We start from the raw sequence: 19,702 nt of genomic DNA, 5'->3' as shown, positions 1-19,702 counted from the left end.
AGTCGTCGTCAATACTGATCTCACATGCCTTTATGCAGTTTGACGAACTGTAAACTGTAACGAACCTCCGTCAAGAGCATTGACAACATCTTATGTACTGATTCCTGTGTGGATGAAAACTGACGGTTCACGAATTGAGTTTTAGCATTCAAAGAAACGTCGTGTGGTGTCGATTAGTGTGAAAGCGAGCTGTGTGGCGTGATAGCCTCGCGTGACCTTGCAGTCGCCGCGCTTCCCGCTTGCGCTCCGGTGCCGTGAGTTATGCAAAAGTGCACTAGCCTTTTTTATCTCATACGTTCACGGCCTTAACGACCTTTACTTACAACTTACTTAATGCTGTCATCATTAAAATTTCATTCTTGAGAGGGATAAGCATAGGTTACCTCTATATCTAGGTTAGTTAGAAAATGTCACGTTCATACAGACAGCTCGCATCACGTGCACCCATAAACTATTTCATTTAAGCTGAAACGCGATCGATATTAATGGTGTCGACAATCCGATACTTAAATCAATCTTCACGCTTTCCAACGAGCGCTAGAGTTACATCGGCGTCGTAATTTGCGCCCACGACTCGTAGGTGTTAAAATAGTGGCGCCCTGTGCGGGCGACGCCGGTCCCATTCCACTTGCTTTATGATAATCCCTAATATCCGGCACGAGTGCGCTATGTTTAGAGCCCGCGTGAACGATTACGGAGGCTGACCGCCCCTGACTTGCACTTGAACACGGCTTTCTCGAATAGGCTACAGAGGGCCTACTCCGAAGTTCGAAAATCGAAGTTCGTATCGAACCGTCCCTCTCGCTCTCGTACTAAAGTGTCAGAGGGACCGAACGCCACGAACTTCGAATTTTGTAGTAGCCCTGCAGCGCAATCAGGCAAAATAGGTACAATAAAGTATGCTTAGGTACCTTAATTTAGGTTCAACTTAGGCATTTTTCTCGTCAAATGGTTTTTATTTCTTTTATAGTTCTAAAATGCACGGCCTGCACGGCCTTCAAATGTCATCACCGAATAATTAATAAATTAAATTTAAAGGAATGTTTATAACCCACGCGCGGTTTTTAATCGCTTATGAGCAAAAAATCCTCGCTACACCAGGACATCTTCATCAACTTTTTGCTAAAGTCTCATTGTAAAATTTAATGCTTCTTAAGCTCATTTCCATACAAAGTGTTCTCTGAACGATGACGGCATTCAGCATTAGCACAATCTGACAGACGTGAGACAAGTGATCAATTGGCGCCTTTATTTGGAGCTCATAAATATTCATTAACGAAGCATTAACGCTTCACACAATATCAAATACTTTAATCAAATAGGTTCAATATAATAAATATGTCAAATTGGCCTTGCAGATTGGAATAACATATTAAGTCTTTATAGGTCAGTGTTTAATTTACTCAAACCTAGTTGAACCCCAGTTATCTTAAATCTGCTTTGACATTCTTAGAAATAAATAAGGAAATCGTTAACGTGTGTGATACCATTTCTAGTTAATCCTCGATCCGTCGATGTAACGCAGTACGAGGAGCATCCCATAATTTGTTACCAAAATAAAGAAACTTTTCTCGTGAGTAGCGAGGGCGTTAACACTCAGTGAGACAGTTACGTTGTGCAGCGCTACCGATGCAGTGTGTATTGTGCCTAGATGAAACTTGACAACCGCGAAATTGGTAGGGATAACCCCCTACTATATAGGCAGAAAAAGTGATTTAGACTTTTTGAACAAAATTTTTCAGAAAAACAAAGTTGTGGTCCATTAGATGAATAAATAACATTGATAACGAGGAGATATCGTATCAGCCATGTTTGTTCTCTCACACCTCGCAGGCCAAATTAAGTGCAAGTGCAAGCGAAAATGTGACAAACACCTATAAATCAGCGCAGACGGGTGTTAATTGGAACGAATTCCCGCCGCGCCGTCCCCGATAACGCGCGGTGTGCCGAAACATATCGCCGTTCCGACCTACAATTTTTTTAGTTGCCCAATCTGAACGAGTCTTGTATGCACCTACCTGCTATTCGTTTTATAAACGACACATGGGAACTAAATAATATGTTACAGTTGATGAAGGAAAAGTTTACACATTTAGGGCCTGTTTGTGTTTATTATAAATATACAAGTGTCTGTGATACCGCCTCTGTTTATTTTATACTCGTATTTGAATCGAAATAAAAGAAATCCCAGGGTGGATGCGAGGAGTCGATAGCAGTCCTAAATGAGCGATAAATCACAAGCGGGACGTGTTAACTATCGCAGCTTGCCTCTCACCCCCTGACAAATGTGTCGACGCTCACCAATAAGCCGTGGGTGCTGATGGGATAGCTAAAATTAGATCATTTTTTGTCGACTGTCCTTCACCACTCCACCACAAAAATTGTGAAAATAAAAACTTTAAATGGCACCTTCGACGATGCTATAATGACTTTATACAGAAGTAAAGTCATTTACTCACCAGCGTGGATCTTTCTAGACGCATTTAACACAAACGCGTATGCAAATGATAGGCCCGCGCAGGGCATTATCTCTTACTTTACCAGTATAATGTAGTGACACGAGCAGCTAAATTAAGTTGTCTGTGCCCGTAACGACTATCGCATTAAGTCGACGATTTATTTTAATGGACCAAAGCATTCGATTCTTGCCTCGTATTCACGATAAAAATTCAATGTGAACTTAATTGCATTTTCATTAAGCAACTAAATAATCTACGGTTCTGGTGCGGTAGTGCAAGTTGAATGTTAATTTGTCGGTATCGCGTCACAGCACAGCCCACCAGTGCGTATAATAATAAAATAATGATTAAACATGCTTTTCCATACCGCTGTTATGACAATTTTTTCGTATTGTTTCAGAGGGTGGCAGATTGGAAGCGGAACTCAAATACACTGCCAAAGCCTTGGGTGAAACTGATTCCTCGACGCATCAGCTCATCATCCAGACAGCAAAAGACCCTGATGCGTCACTTCTGCACGCAAAAGCGCTTCTTGATCACCTCGCGGTATGTTAACATTGGTGTTAAATAAATAAAAAAACAATAAATCAGATATTTGATAAGAATATAACTATGCAATACCTACTTAATGAACTCTTTTCCTTACAGGTAGTTAAGGCAGCAACTAGAGTTACAGTTCATATGTATGATGTAGAGTGGAGGCTAAAAGACCTTTGCTACAGCCCAAGCATACCAGATTTCGAAGCTTACCATATAGAGAAAATATTTGATAACATCATTCCCTGCGCCATTATAACGCCTCTCGACTGCTTCTGGGAGGGATCACAACTTCTTGGACCTGACTATCCGTTTCACGTACCGTAAGTTAACATTATGTTGTAACACATTAATGTTTAGATAACGTTATAGGGATTATCTTAGTTAAAGGAATGGAATATTACTTTCAGTTTCTTACAACAAAAACTACAATGGACGCAATTAAATCCCCAAGAAGCTCTAGAAGAAGTAAAGGAAGGAGTAAAAAAGTTACAGTACCAGTTTCCTCTAAGCACGATGGAGGCGTACATGAAGCGAGCTGGCATCACGTCCGCCTACATGAAGAAGCCGTGTCTGGACCCCACCGACCCGCACTGTCCCGACTCAGCTCCCAACAAGAAGTCAGGACAGGTAACTGCCTTTACTTTTTACACATCAGATAGTTTATTTCCGAGCAATCGATTATTTTCCCAGTAAGCGTTTAAGTTGACCCAGAATGGTATTCTGTATACCCTTATGCCTCTTTTATAAACTCTTAATATGAAGGACATCGAGCCCTGTACGGAATGATTTGTTACGCCACCGTGAGACCCACATTAGGGACTATTACGACAACTCCCGGTCCTTTTATGAAGACTTCAATTTACGACGGTTTTACTGGCACATAAATAAAGCATGTAGGATCACGACAAATAAAATAACTTTATCGGGTCGAACGCAGTAAACTTTAAATACTTTCCATAATAATAAAGTATTTTTGGAAACGGTAATAAGACGGGATGAAAGCGGTCGCCGCCCGGCAGATGGCGGGTACCTGCCGGCCTCGCTCGCCGCCGGCCGCCGCACCGCGCGGCGACACCCAACAGAGTTATGCTCCAATGCTAATTAGAAGCTGAATGCAGTATAAAGACATTATCTTCCTAAAAGTAGACGTTAACTTGTAATAAACCAATTTGAAGTTATTGAGATATTTAGTTATCTGAGTTCTACCTCGTGCATCGGAATCAAGAGTCGTAGTCGAATGTAGCGAAGAGGCATAGGTAACGTTTTTGTGAGCGCGGCGCAGCGGGTCCGCGCCGCGCCGCCAGCCGCCACCCACGTTCGGCGAAGGGCCGCGGCGCAGATCGGGCGCGCATTGTTCCCTGCGCCCGCGCAGCCGGACCCCGCATTATACGGGCGCATTGTACACGCTTCAATGGGCCTCGTTTGCCGCCGCTATCGCCGTCACAATGACACAATAATGCCCGCTACCCGATACATACAGATGAACAGTTCCAAGGAAACCTCGTAAATCTTGCGACACGTATTGTCTCTAACTATATCGTTCGCCAGGTGACACTTTGTGTTTTATAACGGCGGGTATCCGCGTCTCAATCTTAATCTGATTGGTTGGGTTTAGATTCCAGATGTGGCGGCTGTGCTGTCTGCGGGGTGTTTCGGGTTCGCGGCGGCGTACATGCACTGGCCGGAGCAGTTGATCGTGGGCGGAGTGACGCGCAACAATACGTCGGCGCTGCGCAGTGCGCGCGCGCTGCAGTCCGTGGTGCAGCTGATGGGCGAGCGCGAGATGTTCGAATACTGGGACGAGAGCAGCAAGGTGCACCACGTCGGCTGGAACCAGGAGAAAGCCGCCGCCATACTCGACGCGTGGCAACGGAAATTTGCATCTGTAAGTGTTAGAATATGAAAAGTTACGCGAACTAAAAGCGAGATGCACTTAGAAAGCCATGCCATACATATATGTACATACATATTTTCTCAGTTCAGTCTGTAACGAAATTAATTTCTGAAAAGGTGGGTTGTTACAGAGATTATGGTTCCAAAAGATTGCATTTCAGTGGTGGTTACTACCACCAGCAAAAAATTAAAAAAATTGACGACTATGATTATGAAACAGAACGTATGCAGTATAGTTTAGTTTAGATAACGTTTCTATTCCTCTTTCTCGTAATCTGAACAATTGAATTTATGTGCTTTCTTTTCCAAGCCATATTTCTGATTATACTTATCTAAATTTTTTCTCTTTTCTTACAGGAAGTCAAAAAAACAGCAGCAGCCGTATCACCATGGTACAGTTTCTACCCATTCTCCACATCGAGTCTGAATGACATTCTTGGCAAATTCTCTGAATTATCTCTCAAGAACATCGTCTTAGGCTATATGATCATGGTGAGCCCTAAGTTTTGTATTGAAATCATCTCTATTATAATTATTTTTCATTCATACAGCTACAGTTTGTTTTTACTTACTTCGGCTTTTATTTTTATTTGTGATTTTGTTATTTTCAGTTAATTTATGTTGCTGTTACGTTGATGCAATGGCGCGATCCTGTGCGCTCGCAAGCCGGCGTCGGCATTGCCGGTGTTCTCCTCCTTTCCATCTCAGTTGCCGCTGGACTAGGCTTTTGCGCTTTATTAGGTTATCATCTTTTTGTACTTTTTTTGTTTTTATCATTCACATTCATCATAATTTTTTTCAGTTTATGTTTACAAAGATTTCTCTATTTGCTAAATATAAGTGTATTTTTTCCAGGCATTCCATTTAACGCAACAAGTACACAGATTGTGCCCTTCTTAGCGTTGGGTTTAGGAGTGCAAGATATGTTCCTCCTCGCTCACACGTACGTAGAGCAATCTGGAGACGTTCCAAGAGAAGAAAGAACGGGGTTGGTGTTAAAGAAGACCGGACTAAGCGTCCTTTTAGCTTCGCTATGTAACGTCATGGCGTTTTTGGCTGCAGCTCTGCTCCCGATACCCGCTCTCCGAGCATTCTGCCTTCAGGTACTTACTTTATGACACATGTGCATTCTTGGATTATTAATTTGACTAAACCCATCAAAACATTATTTATTTTATTTTTTTATTTATAGGCTGCAATACTTCTACTCTTTAACCTGGGCTCGATGCTACTAGTGTTTCCCGCCATGATCTCGCTGGATCTGCGCCGGCGATCTGCTGCCAGGGCCGACTTGCTCTGTTGCATAATGCCTGAGAGTCCACTGCCAGTAAGAGTCAAACGGACAAGCGGAAGATCGACGACGCGCGCTGGAAAGGTAGAAAAGGTAGGTTCTAATGTCTTGTCTTCAGGGAATTTTACCCGTTTATAAAACGTGCAAAATATTCATTTATAAATATCAATTATTTTATTTTACAGAACGTAAAAGATACCTCGAGACAGCCATTAGATCCTGACGGAGGGGCAGAAGCAAAAAAAGCGTGTTGTCTTAGTCTATCTCTCACAAAGTGGGCGAAGACTCACTACACGCCATTTATCATGCGCCCTGATGTTAAGGTAAGATTTATGTCATTGATACTATTTTGCACTTTGATAATTTTTGAACGAATATGTGAAAATTCTAATCAATATTTTCTTTATAGGTGATGTCAATGCTGGCGTTGATCACGGTCATCTTAGCTAGTATTTGGGGAGTAACCAAAGTCAAGGACGGTCTAGACCTCACCGACATTGTACCTGAAAACACTGATGAACACGAGTTCCTCTCGCGGCAGGAGAAGTTCTTCGGCTTTTACAACATGTATGCAGTCACCCAAGGCGACTTCGAATACCCTACAAACCAGAAATTGCTTTACGAATACCACGACCAATTTGTCAGAATACCGAATATCATAAAAAATGACAACGGCGGCCTCACGAAGTTCTGGCTCAGTTTGTTCCGGGACTGGCTGATAGATTTACAAGACGCTTTCGACAAGGACTACGCTAATGGCTGTATATCGAATGAATACTGGTTCAAGAATGCAAGTGACGAAGGAAAACTAGCTTTTAAACTTCTAGTTCAGACAGGGCACGTGGACAATCCGATCGACAAGTCGCTTATAAGGGATGTAAAGAACGGTCACAGATTGGTCGACAAGGAAGGAATAATTAATCCAAAAGCATTCTATAACTATCTATCGGCCTGGGCTACCAACGACGCTTTAGCGTATGGCGCGTCTCAAGGCAACCTGAAGCCACAACCTAAAAGATGGACCCACCAGCCTAGCGATAAAGATTTAATCATACCGAAATCATCTCCTTTAATTTATACTCAGCTCCCGTTCTACCTCTCCGGTCTCATAGACACTGAAAGCATAAAGAACTTGATAATGTCAGTGCGAGAGTTGTGTCTTAAGTTTGAAGCCAAGGGACTAGCTAATTTTCCATCTGGGATTCCATTTCTTTTCTGGGAGCAGTATTTATATTTGAGGACTTCACTGCTTTTCGCGTTGGCGTGCGCTTTGGCTGCTGTGTTTGTGGTGAGTTTTGTTTAATTATTTACACAGTAGGTATATAGGTTACGAATCTCACCATTACAAAGTACCTATCTAAAATTCCAGCGCCCTCCGTATCCGGGCGAGGTTTAAAGTAAAATCTTTGTCTAAGACCAAAGCAATCGGGCGCCAACAGTCACAAACATTAAAAGTTTATTAAATATAAGCGTTTATTTAAAACTGTTGTGACAAGTTAAATATAAATAAAAATAGCAATGCATAGACAAAAAGCTTGTGATGTAGTGATATTAATTTGCAATGTTGCTGTTTAATTTACTTTCAATAGAAGTGAAAAACAGTGTTTAACTCATTCATAAAATTCACTTTATCCGAGACTTTTCTATCTACCCGAGCCGTAGGCGGGGATTGATAATTAAGTCGAGGGTCATATAAGCTCGTTGTACAGTCACCAGCATCAATGATATCTAAAACAATATAGCGTGTACACAAGCATATCTGGTAGACTTTATTTCTTGGCCTAGGGGTTAAATATTTTTGCGCGCTACGTTGTGGTGTGGGGTGTGGCAGATATTAACGCTTAGTCGAACATAGCTTTTAAAATATGGTTTTGTCAGGTCAGGTTGGGGCGTACACTGAGGGTAGGCAGCAGTACTACTGCCTACCCTGCTGCTGGTGGTGGCGAGTGCGTGCGGGGGCCCTCAGTGCACGCAAATGGGTCAAAGACACTCTGTACAATGCAGTATTTGTTAAAGGCGGTAATGGTGCTCCTCTTGAACGCGTGGGCGGCGCTGCTGGTGGCGCTGTCGCTGGCGCTGCTGGTGCTGCAGCTGCTGGGCGCGATGGCGGCGCTCGGCGTCAAGCTGTCGGCCGTGCCCGCCGTGCTGCTCGTGCTCGCCGTCGGACGCGGCGTGCACTTCACCGTGCACCTCTGCTTGGTAAGCAGGGCCTATACTATGAAGTGCAAAATTCTAACTACGTATCTTGCCGTCCCGCTGGCACTTACGTTATTTAATACGAGAGTGAGGGGGACGGTAGGATACGAACTTCGATTTTCGTATTTCTGCCATACTATGATGGCAGTGGCTTTGGGCCTAATTTTATGTTATGTCTGACCTAAAAACACTGGCCATACAACTTCAAAAAAGTAAGAAGCGTGAGTAGTAAGTACATTTTGTTTTAAGGGGTAAATAAGAAATTACGGACGAGTTTCTTAGAAGCCCAAAGTAATATTCCAGTACTGGCCGTGTCACATATACTTACCATGTTTTTCGTCAACATTTGTGAGAAAATATATAAAATAGTAACTTCAAAAAAGGAAGTTATCAATTCGCTTTAATTTTTTATGTCTCTCCATTTATGTTCTTTTGTATTTGAGACTTGAAATTGGACACCTTAAGATTGATTTGATTCCTTAAGATATTCACCAGCAACGGATTTTCTTGAAATTCACACGGGTTAGGGAACCAGCCTAATTACTTTTCTAAATAGATAAAAGTTTCGGGTGTAAGCTAGTAGCCAAAATATAGATGTGGGGTGTGCGCTTGCGTGCCCTTAGGATTTGGAGTTTCTAAATTTGCTCACTAGATGGCACCAAAAGTCGCTTCATAGGTATTTAAGACAAAACTTTCCTGCAGGCTTTCGTGACCTCGATCGGCTGTAAGCGGCGGCGTGCGGCGCTGGCGGTGGAGTCAGTGCTGGCGCCGGTGCTGCATGGCGCGCTGGCGGCGGCGCTCGCGGCCTCAATGCTGGCGACGAGCGAGTTCGGCTTCGTGGCGCGACTGTTCCTGCGCCTGCTGCTGACGATGGTCGCGCTGGGGCTTCTTAACGGACTGCTGTTCTTTCCCGTCATACTGGCGCTGCTGGGGCCTGCTGCTGAGGTTTGTATTGCTCGAACGTACAGCGCATGCCTAGATTGGAAGCGTATTAAGTCAAAACAAAACACCATTTAAATTTGGTTCTTCCAGATATTGAATGAACAACAATATACTTTGTTTTATATTTTTTTATGAATACCAATGCTTTCGATTAAGGTGTGTGAATTTTACGATAGGTACAGTAGATAATTTTTCTGCAATTAAAGTATGGGGTATGCCGATGTAACCAATACAGTGAAACCAATAAGATAACCAATTCAGTTCAGTGCACCTCTTCTCAAGTGTAGCTCAGACTAAATCAAAAGCCTATAAAATTAACTACCATTGTCTAATCAACTTTGATACCTCCCTCAGGTTCGACCGCTAGAGCACCCAGAGCGGCTCTCAACGCCATCGCCGAAGAGCTCGCCCGTGCAAACACGCAAGTCGAGTTCCACCGGCGACAAGAGCTCGCGGAACAAGTCAGCGCCGCGCTCGTGCGCGCCTTCGCTTACCACCATCACCGAGGAACCCAGCTGGCACAGCTCGGGCCAGTCGGCCCAGTCCTCCATGCAGTCCATAGTGGTGCAGCCAGAAGTAGTAGTCGAGACGACCACGTATAACGGCAGCGATTCCAATAGTGGCCGCTCTACGCCCACCAAAACTTCACATTCTGGAGCTATTACTACTAAGGTAAGAACTGTTTTTAGTCTTAACTTTAGCAATAGATGGCAGTGAGCTGTTTTCCAAATGCATGCTTGCTTCCATTTGCTAATGGGATTATATTGGTAATGTTATATATTTAGCAATTATATTGGTATTAATCAATCAATAGCCGTACAAAGGGGGGTTTATACTCGTATTACATCTGAAACCAAATTTTCTTTCGGAGCTTCATCTTAATTTTTTTTGCTAAATATAGGTAGGTACTTTTTACAATTTTTATCTTTGCAATGTATCTGACAAAACTATTATTATTTTCACAGGTAACCGCCACAGCGAACATAAAAGTGGAAGTGGTGACGCCCAGCGATAGGAAATCGCGACGCTCATACCATTACTACGACCGCGACCGCCGCCGGGATCGCGACGACGACCGAGAGCGGGACCGTGACAGAGACCGCGACCGCGACCGCGACCGCCGCCGTGATCGCGACGACGACCGAGAGCGAGACCGAGATCGGGAGAGGGACAGAGATAGGTCAAGAGACCGCAGAGACCGGTACCGAGATGAAAGGGAGCACCGTGCCTCGCCGCGCGAAAATGGCCGCGATTCCGGACACGAGAGTGACTCTTCAAGACATTGAACTTGTGTAAAGCAGCTTCATGCACTTGTGGTGAGAGTATATGAATGGCTATGTTATCATACCTAATTCGTTCGTTTTCTTTGGATTTGATCGCTATAGTACAAAGCGACATTATTAGATATGAAGTATACCAAGTTCGTGTCGCGAATGAGAATCGTTTTGTCAGGCCTATGATGCCCGTAAGTAAAGCCTTAAGGCAGTATTACGAAGATTATAGTTATAAGTTCACTTTTCATAAATAACCAATACCTACAGTGGAGGCTACAGTAATTCGGTTCAGAGGAAGTGCCGGCATGTTTTACGGCAAGCGTCAGTATTGTGCCGCGCGGCACGGCAGGCATTCCACGGCGGGCACTCGTTCTGTGTACCTTGATGTGTGATTCAGTGTGAATTCGAGAATGAATCTTTAAAGACCAAATATCATTTTAATTCTGCGTGTTCCTATTTTAAAGACATTTCCATTTGTCTCCATAATGCTTTTTGTTATATTTTTATCTTCTCTAAAGACTGTGGTCAAATATTATTTTGTAATTTATGTTATTATTTATTTTACGTTTATGATTATTCTTTCATCAGTGGAATCTGTAAGAAACCTCAGATTTATTGTACAAATTATTTAGTTAGTAGTAGCGGTAGGTAGGTTAAGAAGCTATTTATGAGATTACCTAGATACCTAACTGTAATTTGTGATCTTTAGGTAAAAGTTCATTATAAAATGTGAAGACTGCATTTAACGATCAAAACTCAGTATTCAAAGTACAACGTATGTGTAAATCGTGTGGCAATCAATTCACTCGGAAGGATGGCTGACCTCAGTAACAAATTAATGAATAGCGTTGTGACATTTTGTGCAAAGTACTTATTAGATTATATTAATTTATACGCATAGAACTTAATTATATTTGTAAATATAGCTTTAACATAGGTGGATATCGTTTAGCCGCGAACAATTTTTGTAACTTGGTATCTAAGTATATGCCGTCTGCAATATAACACGCACAGGTAATTTGTTTAGTTATAAGTGCAGTTGAACCATTTGATTTGATTTCTGACCCAATGTAGAATTTTCTCACAGTTAGTGTCGTAATGATTTTCTTTGTCAAGTAATACGATGTCTTTATGACATTTTCTGATCAAACTTACCACAAAGGGTTAAGATTCAGTCAGTCCGATAGTACATGATATAACGACGTAATCTTTTTAGCAAAAATGACTTTGGTAATATTAAAATGTTGCTAAGCGATATGTCCATAAGACGTAGCATTGAATCGTATGCGAGATGCTTACGTCGAGATGCACACTTTTGTATAGTTTATTTTTATACAATTTTAACTGACATATTGTCGAAAAACTGTAGGTTGTAATAAAAATATTAGTTGTGTTTTCTTTAGGTGTTTTATGCAACGAAAAGCTTTTATATGGTTCTATTATCCGCTAAGGGAGTGTTGCTGCTCGTACATATATCATCAAGTCGATAACGCTATTTTTTTTGAACAGTAGAATACTTTCATAGTGAATAATTAGACTGGCAACGAATTTAATTACTTTATTCTCTTCCATTATATCTTCCCAGCAGATACTGCCTCGTTCAATGTAATTACGACAGAAGATTCTATTGTAATTGGCATAAGATTTTTATAATAAAATATTTTTTCTTGAAACGCTTTTAGAACTTTTTTACATAAAAGTTAAACTGATTGTCTTAATTTTTATCAATTTTCACACATTTTTGTAGTGTTGTGTTGGGGTGACGTAAAATGTAAAATTGCATTACAAGCAAGGGCCGTAGTCGCACAGAAGACTACTAAGGATCTAGACCATAAAGGCAGTACTTTAGAAGAAAGTTCTGTAATGCAATATAATTTTACGCCATAGCCAGTCACTGTTGACTATATAGGATGAAAACGATTTGTGTGCCCAGCTAAATATTTATTTAAGTTACAAAAATAAACATGAATATTTTGCCCAGTAGGTACATAGCAGGTTTAGATTTTGATTAGAAAATTTCGTATTTGAAACTTATATCAAAGTGAGAGATTCATGTAAATATTATTGAGCGAACTTTTAATATTATTAATAAAAGGTTACCTTGAAATGCGATAAGCCTAACATACAGCTTCCAGCAACATGATAAATTTACAAATATAAATCAAGTATGCGCAAATGGCGTGAATAAGGAAGTTAAATTCAATTTGGGAGTATAATTTTATGTTTATTGTCCATTAGCTTCATCTGCGAAGTACCGCGCCAAAGGAACTAAACTATTTTCTGGGATAAAACTATTCTATGTGAAGGTCTGAAACTATCTCCATAGCCAATTTTTTCACGATTGGTTTAGTACTTTAAGCTTGAAAGTCTAAGAAACAAACATCTCAGTGTTGTATTTATAATAAGTATTGGTAAAGTTCGACTGCTGATGTCACCAGATGTTCATTAAAAATACTTAATTAAGCTGTCACAAAAAAGAGCTGGGCAGACAAACATATCTACGAATATTTATCGCATCCATCATGTATAATATCAGTTAAACTGTCGACTGTATTGAGAAAATAAACTAATTTAAACTTAAACCATGTTTTTCTACCGTCTTCCTACCTTAACTTAAAACAAAAAGCTTACTAATTCTAAACTTTACTTAGTCTTAGTCTTATTAAATATATTGACCCGGATAACTCTCGTCTTAAGTCGAGTTTAGCCTGACATGATTCGCCGCCGACTCGCGTTGCTCCGAAGACGAAGGGCTAAGCCCGAAACATGTCGGGCTAAACTCGATTTAAGACGTGAGTTATCCGGGTCAATATATTTAATATGAGTGAGTCTCACGGTAGTTTCATGTTCCGTCTTAGTCTTATTTGTGTTCCGTAGTACATGCAAATGTTTAATGTAGGTATAGTCGACCAAGAAATTGGTTTACCACCCTAAGGTTTAATGTCATTGGTAGCGCTTAAAACGTCAAAACCTATTTTCACTCCCGTCAATATGTATACAGTGCGTGGGTGTGGCCCAGAACCGGGGATAATATTAAAAACAGAGGCTCTATAGATCACCGGTATTTGGATCATCATGGTCCTACTTAATTAAAATCAAAAATTAACTTTTGTTTTTTTTTCTAACAACCTAAATCGTAAATTCAATGTACGCCATCCTAGAACCCAACTGACGCCGCCTGTCACGCTACAAATATCAAACCATATCAAACATTTTGCTTTACATTGCTTCTTCGAATAATTTATTAATACCCCACTTTATTTATTAATAGCTTAAAAAACTATTAAGTACCTACTAACCTACTGGGTAAAAATTTAATCATTTAACGTCGAATGTATATAATGTGACCTCGAGGGGAGTTTTGAAATTAATCGAAAGAAATCCGCCTAGCGCGCGCGTTGATCCGCTTAGTGCAGAACGTAATGACGGGCGGGTTTTGGCGGCAACACCGCCTGCGACATTCCTTAGAAAACGGGAGCGCGGGAATCAATAAGGGATTTCCTGGCGGCGTGCCCACGCATGTGCGTGGCGGCCGGTGCAGCCTGCTGCCTCCACACTGCTCCCGAGCCTGCAGGGACCACGACCGCAGCCATGCTAGCGCTCTAACTTTCAGCTCCAGACACCAGCGCAGCGGCCAATTAAGAGATGGGTACGTCGAGGACCGCTCCGGTCGCTGACCATCAAACTTCTGAACAAATAAATCTCAGTAATAAGTAGTAGGCTGTGTTATTGGGCGTATGATCGGCGCGCAACGCCACTGCGGCTGCGGGGCAGCGGTGCGGGGGGCGGGACGTACGCGGCGGCGCGGTGCCGGCACGCTTCCCGCGCGGCACGCTTGTCCTGTGCCGCGGCTCGCCCGCACCGCCGTCTCCGGTCCGACCTAACCTGATAACTTACACACTCGATGACTCACAAACATATCACCGGCTCTGACACTGTCAGGGGAGTGTAGTGCGGTCGTGTTAGATGTAGGAGCGGGAGTGCTGTGTTTGTTCTCGTGCCTGTGATGTGGGGAGTGCGATGGCGCTGAGAGGCAGCATGACGCCTCTGGCGCTGTTGATGCCTTTGCTAGCGGTCGCCGCGCTTGCAAACCAGTTAGAGGACATACCCCACAATGAGTAAGATACTTCTTTACATGTAGACTATAAGATTCAAAACAACCCAAAACAGCGTATGAAGCTCTAGTACGAAATACAAACGTAAAGAAAGTGTTACTATTAAGAGGTAAAGGAGTAACCTCCCTACATTTTTTCGAATTAATAGATACACGATTAGGATTAAGCAAGGAGTTTTTTCACAAGTAGGTAGCTTTGAAGCTTATAGCCCCATTAGATTTAGCACTTATATTATCATTAGATTTAGCTACATATCTTTCTAAAATAGATAGAGTTTAAAACACAACCTGTATGCCGTTCATATATGCCCGTAACATTCACATTGATCAATTATTCACTATTAATAGACACAGGAAATGTGTAAGTTGATGTACCATTTAATAAATTAGTGGAGCAACCGACGTGAAATGATTTGGTTCTGTACGATTACGGGGCTAATGAACAGCTATTACCCTCACTCGGACTCGAGTCACGTCACGCTACAAACATAGCATTATCGGCATTACCTGATACTAGAATGCCATCATATGTATATTTTTAGTGAAAAGTACAACAGAATAAAGCTACGCTCGCGTGAACAACTAGGTCTGGCATTACTTTATTATTTATATAGAATTGAAATTCTCTTGTTGTTCATTTATGTACTCGTACGTTGCATCGGATAACTCGCGTCTGAAATCGAGTTAAGCTCGACATGTTTCGGGCTAATCCGTAACCCTTCTCTGGGAGCAACGCGACTGGGCAGCTGCTGCAACACGCGCACTGCGCGCCACTGCTCGCGCGACTACCCGACGAAACTAATACCGGCACACAACTACCACAAACCCATCTGTCACCACCACCAGACTACACTGACGCAATCCTGAAACTATATCGGTGAGACTGGTTGTAACGTAACGGAGCACATACGCAGTATGAAAAAACAGGCCGAGACTCAATGGACTTGGCTCCTGCGTTGATTAGCCCGAAACATGTAGAGCTCGATTTCATACGTGAGTTATCCGTTATGTTATCAGTTAAAATGAATGAGTCTCACGGTAGTTTCATGTTCAGTTTTAATTTGTTGATATCGATGATCTAATCAGCTAGATTTTGCTCGATCGTAAACCTAAACTATCATCTGACAGTCTAACACCTGGTAGCATGGTGTACGGTTGTGTTGTTCTGAAGATGACCTCTAGTTGAGTTCGAAATGCGTCAGTGTAGTCTGGTGGTGGCGATAGATGGGTTTGTGTGATTTGTGTGTATTCTTACAGTGTGGAGGTAGAGGAACTGCATGAACACGCATATCTTGCATAAATGTAGAGCTATCATATAAGGTCGCGGGAGAGCAAAGAAATTCTTTTAGTTCACTAAACCATCAAACAACTAATTTCATGCAACTAGCATTAGATTGCGGAGTCGATGAGCTATCGAGTACGACCCGCCCCGCCCCGGCTTCACACGAGCAAGATAAACCGGCCAAGTGCGAGTCGGACTCCCGCACGAAGGGTTCGGTACCTTTACACATTAGTAAAAAACCGGCCAAGAGCGTGTCGAACACGCCCGAAGTTGGGTTCCGTAGCCATTACGAAAAAAATAAGTAATATTTTTCCAAGGATTTCGTATTTTGTACGGAATATTCTATGTTTAGGTATATTTTATAGGCTGCTATTTACTCTTGAACTACTAATAATTCTCAAGCAAACTTAGCCCTCTTGTTCTGAAAGGAGGCCTGTGCCCAGCAGTGGGACGTATATAGGCTGGGATGATGATGATGATGAAACTTTGCCGTTATAGTTTTCCTTGAAAGTTATACTTACTACCATCCTGAATTTTTTCAAATTTTTCCACCAGGTTTAGATTTTAGAGGGGGGCGGGGGGGGACGCTCGATTTTAATGAAAATTTGCACTTTAAAGTTGAATATTTCGCAAATATATCATTGAATCGAAAAATCGTCGTAGCAAACCCCTAATGATTTTAAGACCTATCCAACGATACCCCACACTATAGGGTTGAATGAGAAAAAAAAACACCCACACTTACCGTCTATGGGAGGAAACCTAAAAAAAATTTTTTTTTTACTTTTTAATTGTACCATTTTGTCGGCATAGTTTACATATATATCCGTGCAAAATTACAGCTTTCTAGCATTGATAGTCCCTGAGCAAAGCCGCGTACGGACGGACAGACAGACAGACAGACAGACATGGCGAAACTATAAGGGTTCCGTTTTTGCTAATTTGGCTCCGGAACCCTAAGAAATAAAATAAATGTTTAAGGGGGGCTCCCATACAGCAAACGTGTTTTTTTCCGTTTTTAGGGTTCCGGAGCCAAAGTGGCAAAAACGGAACCCTTATAGTTTCGCCATGTCTGTCTGTCTGTCTGTCCCTCCGCGGCTTTGCTCAGGGACTATCAATTCTAGAACGCTGTAATTTTGCACGAATATATATGTAAACTATGCTGACAAAATGGTACAACAAAAATTTAAAAAAAAATATTTTTAGTGTACCTCCCATAGACGTAAAGTGGGGCGTTTTTTTCTCGTCCAACTTTGTAGTGTGGGGTATCGTTGGACAGGTCTTTTAATTTTTCGATTCAGTGATGTGTTTGCAAAATATTCAACTTTAAAGTACAAATTTTCATTAAAATCGAGCGTCCCCCCTAATTGAAATATAAGTCTAATGCTCATACTGCGCTACCACAATCGCGACTTATCACGCTAACAAAGACTAATAATTACCTAGACGCTTCGACCAAATTACAGTAGCCGTTGTCACAAGTAGACTAAAGTGTAGGGTACCACGTTTGCTTAGCAGCGCGAGTCCTCCGAACTACCCACACTTGATTACAACCAGTACCGGCAATCCTTTCTCGAACTACCCGTACCTACTTTCAGCTGTTATGATTTAAATCACGAAGGTTTAAAAAACATTGAGGCTGTTTCACCATCCATTGATTAATTTTATTTGACGGATAAATGTGATACCTTCTCCGTCTATTTGAACAAACAAACAGCTAGAGACATCACTCACATCTATCCGTCAAATTGATTAAATCAATGGATGGTGAAACGGGATTAAGTCTAACACTATCTCAGGTATATGTTTAACCATAGAAAACGGGCACATCATATTTACGGGATTAGTGAAAACTGAAAACCATTTTTTTTATTTTATAAGTTGTGGTAGGTACATAGTAAATAAAATGACATCAACGCTTCTAAAATTTTACAATGTAATTTACTTTTGATCGTAAAAAAATACAGCCTGTTGGCATCTACTGTCCTAGTCAAAACGAATATATAAGTAGGCATACAAGCATCCGTAAATAACGTTAAAGATAAGGTTGTGTTCAAATTGTTAAAATTGTGGCGAACGTTTTAAAACTTATGTCGTCTAAGAATTTCAAAGAAAGGCGGTAAAATCTTTGGACGCAATTACATAGTTTCCCAAACAAAAGTTCAGTACTGTATCTACCCTTTTCATATTCCTTCAGGTTTTTACACAACTAGCCATTGATTAGATTTTTAATTTAATATAATAACTGATCAAGTGTGAATAGAACTTTCACACGTACCTAGAGTTTGGTACCAACCACCGTTCTGAAAATACACATTCCATTTCTTTTTTATGATTCAAAGATACAGTGCTGTGTGCGGTAGACGGACAGACCGAGCGGAGGCTACACCGTACGGTCCCCTAGGGCACTTTTTATGTAGGTATCAACTGACTTGAGACATTCGGTGTCCCGTCGCATTAATGCTGAAAAATGGCTGGTAGACGCGCACACGGTGTTTACGTTGTCAGTAACATTTTAACAAAGGCGTGCCTTGTTGCAGCGTATTGTGGCGACACGATTAATTGTCGCCGTAGTGGGTTACGGCAACAATCGATGCCCGCGGCCAGTCCGCGCCGTTAAGCAGCTTACTGACAGCCAATTACAGGGCCCTTCACCCCTCACCCCTAAGAAGATGAATTTCGGTAATGACGTGTCGGCGTCTGAACGCCGCCGATTTGCTAAACGAAAAAGTTCACAAGTGACAGTTGAGAGTTCCGCGGATGGATCAATCCGTGATAAATGACTGTTCAGTTCTCCCGCTGACGACGGGGCGAGAGAAAAAAGTTCCTTATTAGCCTCATTGCTGAGAGCTGAACGCAAAAACACTTAGCGAGAACGACGGAAATAAAAGGCGGCGAATAAAAGAGCATCGCACTACAATAATTTGCGAAAGAGGGTGCGGAATGCGCAGCCCAAGAGCTAGTACAAACGAACAAGAGAAGGATATTTCAAACGAGAAGTTAATTGCTAGGTACTTTTTTAATTATGATCAAGAAAAGTAAGGATATAAAAATGTCAGGCTCCTTCTGTTTAGGTACTAAGTTATTTAAAAGTTAGTTACAAAATAAGTAAACAAACGCAATTGACAAACAATGAGATATATGTACAAAGGCGAACTTATCCCTTTAAGGGATCTCTACCAGTCAAACTTTGAGTGGTTGAGAGGAGCATTCAGTCAGGGACAGAAAAAAAATCGTTAAACTTTGAGTTTTTTAACGATATAGCGGATTTCCCTTAGCCAATTCATGAAATGGCGCCATTTCACGATATGCCTAGGAATTTCGTGGCGGATTTTACGATCGGCCGCCGTATATACCTATTCTGCGTGGGCCCTGAATGTCCAAAGTTTTTATCAGTTTACCCTTGACTATAATTATTATTCAGGAAAAAAATAGATTTTTAATATTTATTATTAAGTAATTAAAACTAGCCTAGCGCAACGCCTACAACCTCACTTTTTAACAATGTAATTACGATTCACTATTAGTATTTACTTTCTGTTAATTTCATACAACGTGGTTACCTTAGTTTCCCTAAATCCTAAAACAAAAGGACCCGTTTTGGGTTTCCAATTAGCGTAATACAAATAAAAGAACAACAGGGTTTGAATCATTCACCTTTAACCCTAATGGCCTTGTGCTAATTACTCCATTCATTCATTAAACGACCAA

The 19,702-nt window shown here is 41.5% G+C and overlaps 1 protein-coding gene across 1 annotated transcript in view; it reads left to right on the top strand.

Moving 5' to 3' along the window:
- Positions 1-13,177, top strand: part of ptc (protein patched) — a 41,755-nt gene extending 28,578 nt beyond the window's left edge. The window contains exons 3-16 of the mRNA XM_074102059.1: positions 2,860-3,005; positions 3,108-3,319; positions 3,407-3,626; positions 4,615-4,884; positions 5,250-5,384; positions 5,504-5,633; positions 5,748-5,995; positions 6,085-6,276; positions 6,369-6,506; positions 6,593-7,471; positions 8,200-8,382; positions 9,082-9,324; positions 9,676-9,993; positions 10,287-13,177. Of these exons, the coding sequence (XP_073958160.1) occupies positions 2,860-3,005; positions 3,108-3,319; positions 3,407-3,626; positions 4,615-4,884; positions 5,250-5,384; positions 5,504-5,633; positions 5,748-5,995; positions 6,085-6,276; positions 6,369-6,506; positions 6,593-7,471; positions 8,200-8,382; positions 9,082-9,324; positions 9,676-9,993; positions 10,287-10,607 (3,635 nt within the window). The 3' untranslated portion in view covers positions 10,608-13,177. The remainder of the gene's footprint in view (positions 1-2,859; positions 3,006-3,107; positions 3,320-3,406; positions 3,627-4,614; positions 4,885-5,249; positions 5,385-5,503; positions 5,634-5,747; positions 5,996-6,084; positions 6,277-6,368; positions 6,507-6,592; positions 7,472-8,199; positions 8,383-9,081; positions 9,325-9,675; positions 9,994-10,286) is intronic.
- Positions 13,178-19,702: the final 6,525 nt, after the last annotated feature.

The sequence above is a fragment of the Choristoneura fumiferana genome, chromosome 18 (assembly GCF_025370935.1).
Source record: "Choristoneura fumiferana chromosome 18, NRCan_CFum_1, whole genome shotgun sequence".
In the NCBI taxonomy this organism is placed as follows: Eukaryota; Metazoa; Arthropoda; class Insecta; order Lepidoptera; family Tortricidae; genus Choristoneura; species Choristoneura fumiferana.
Note: the sequence above shows the minus strand (reverse complement) of the source record. Positions and strands in the feature narration are given on the sequence as shown.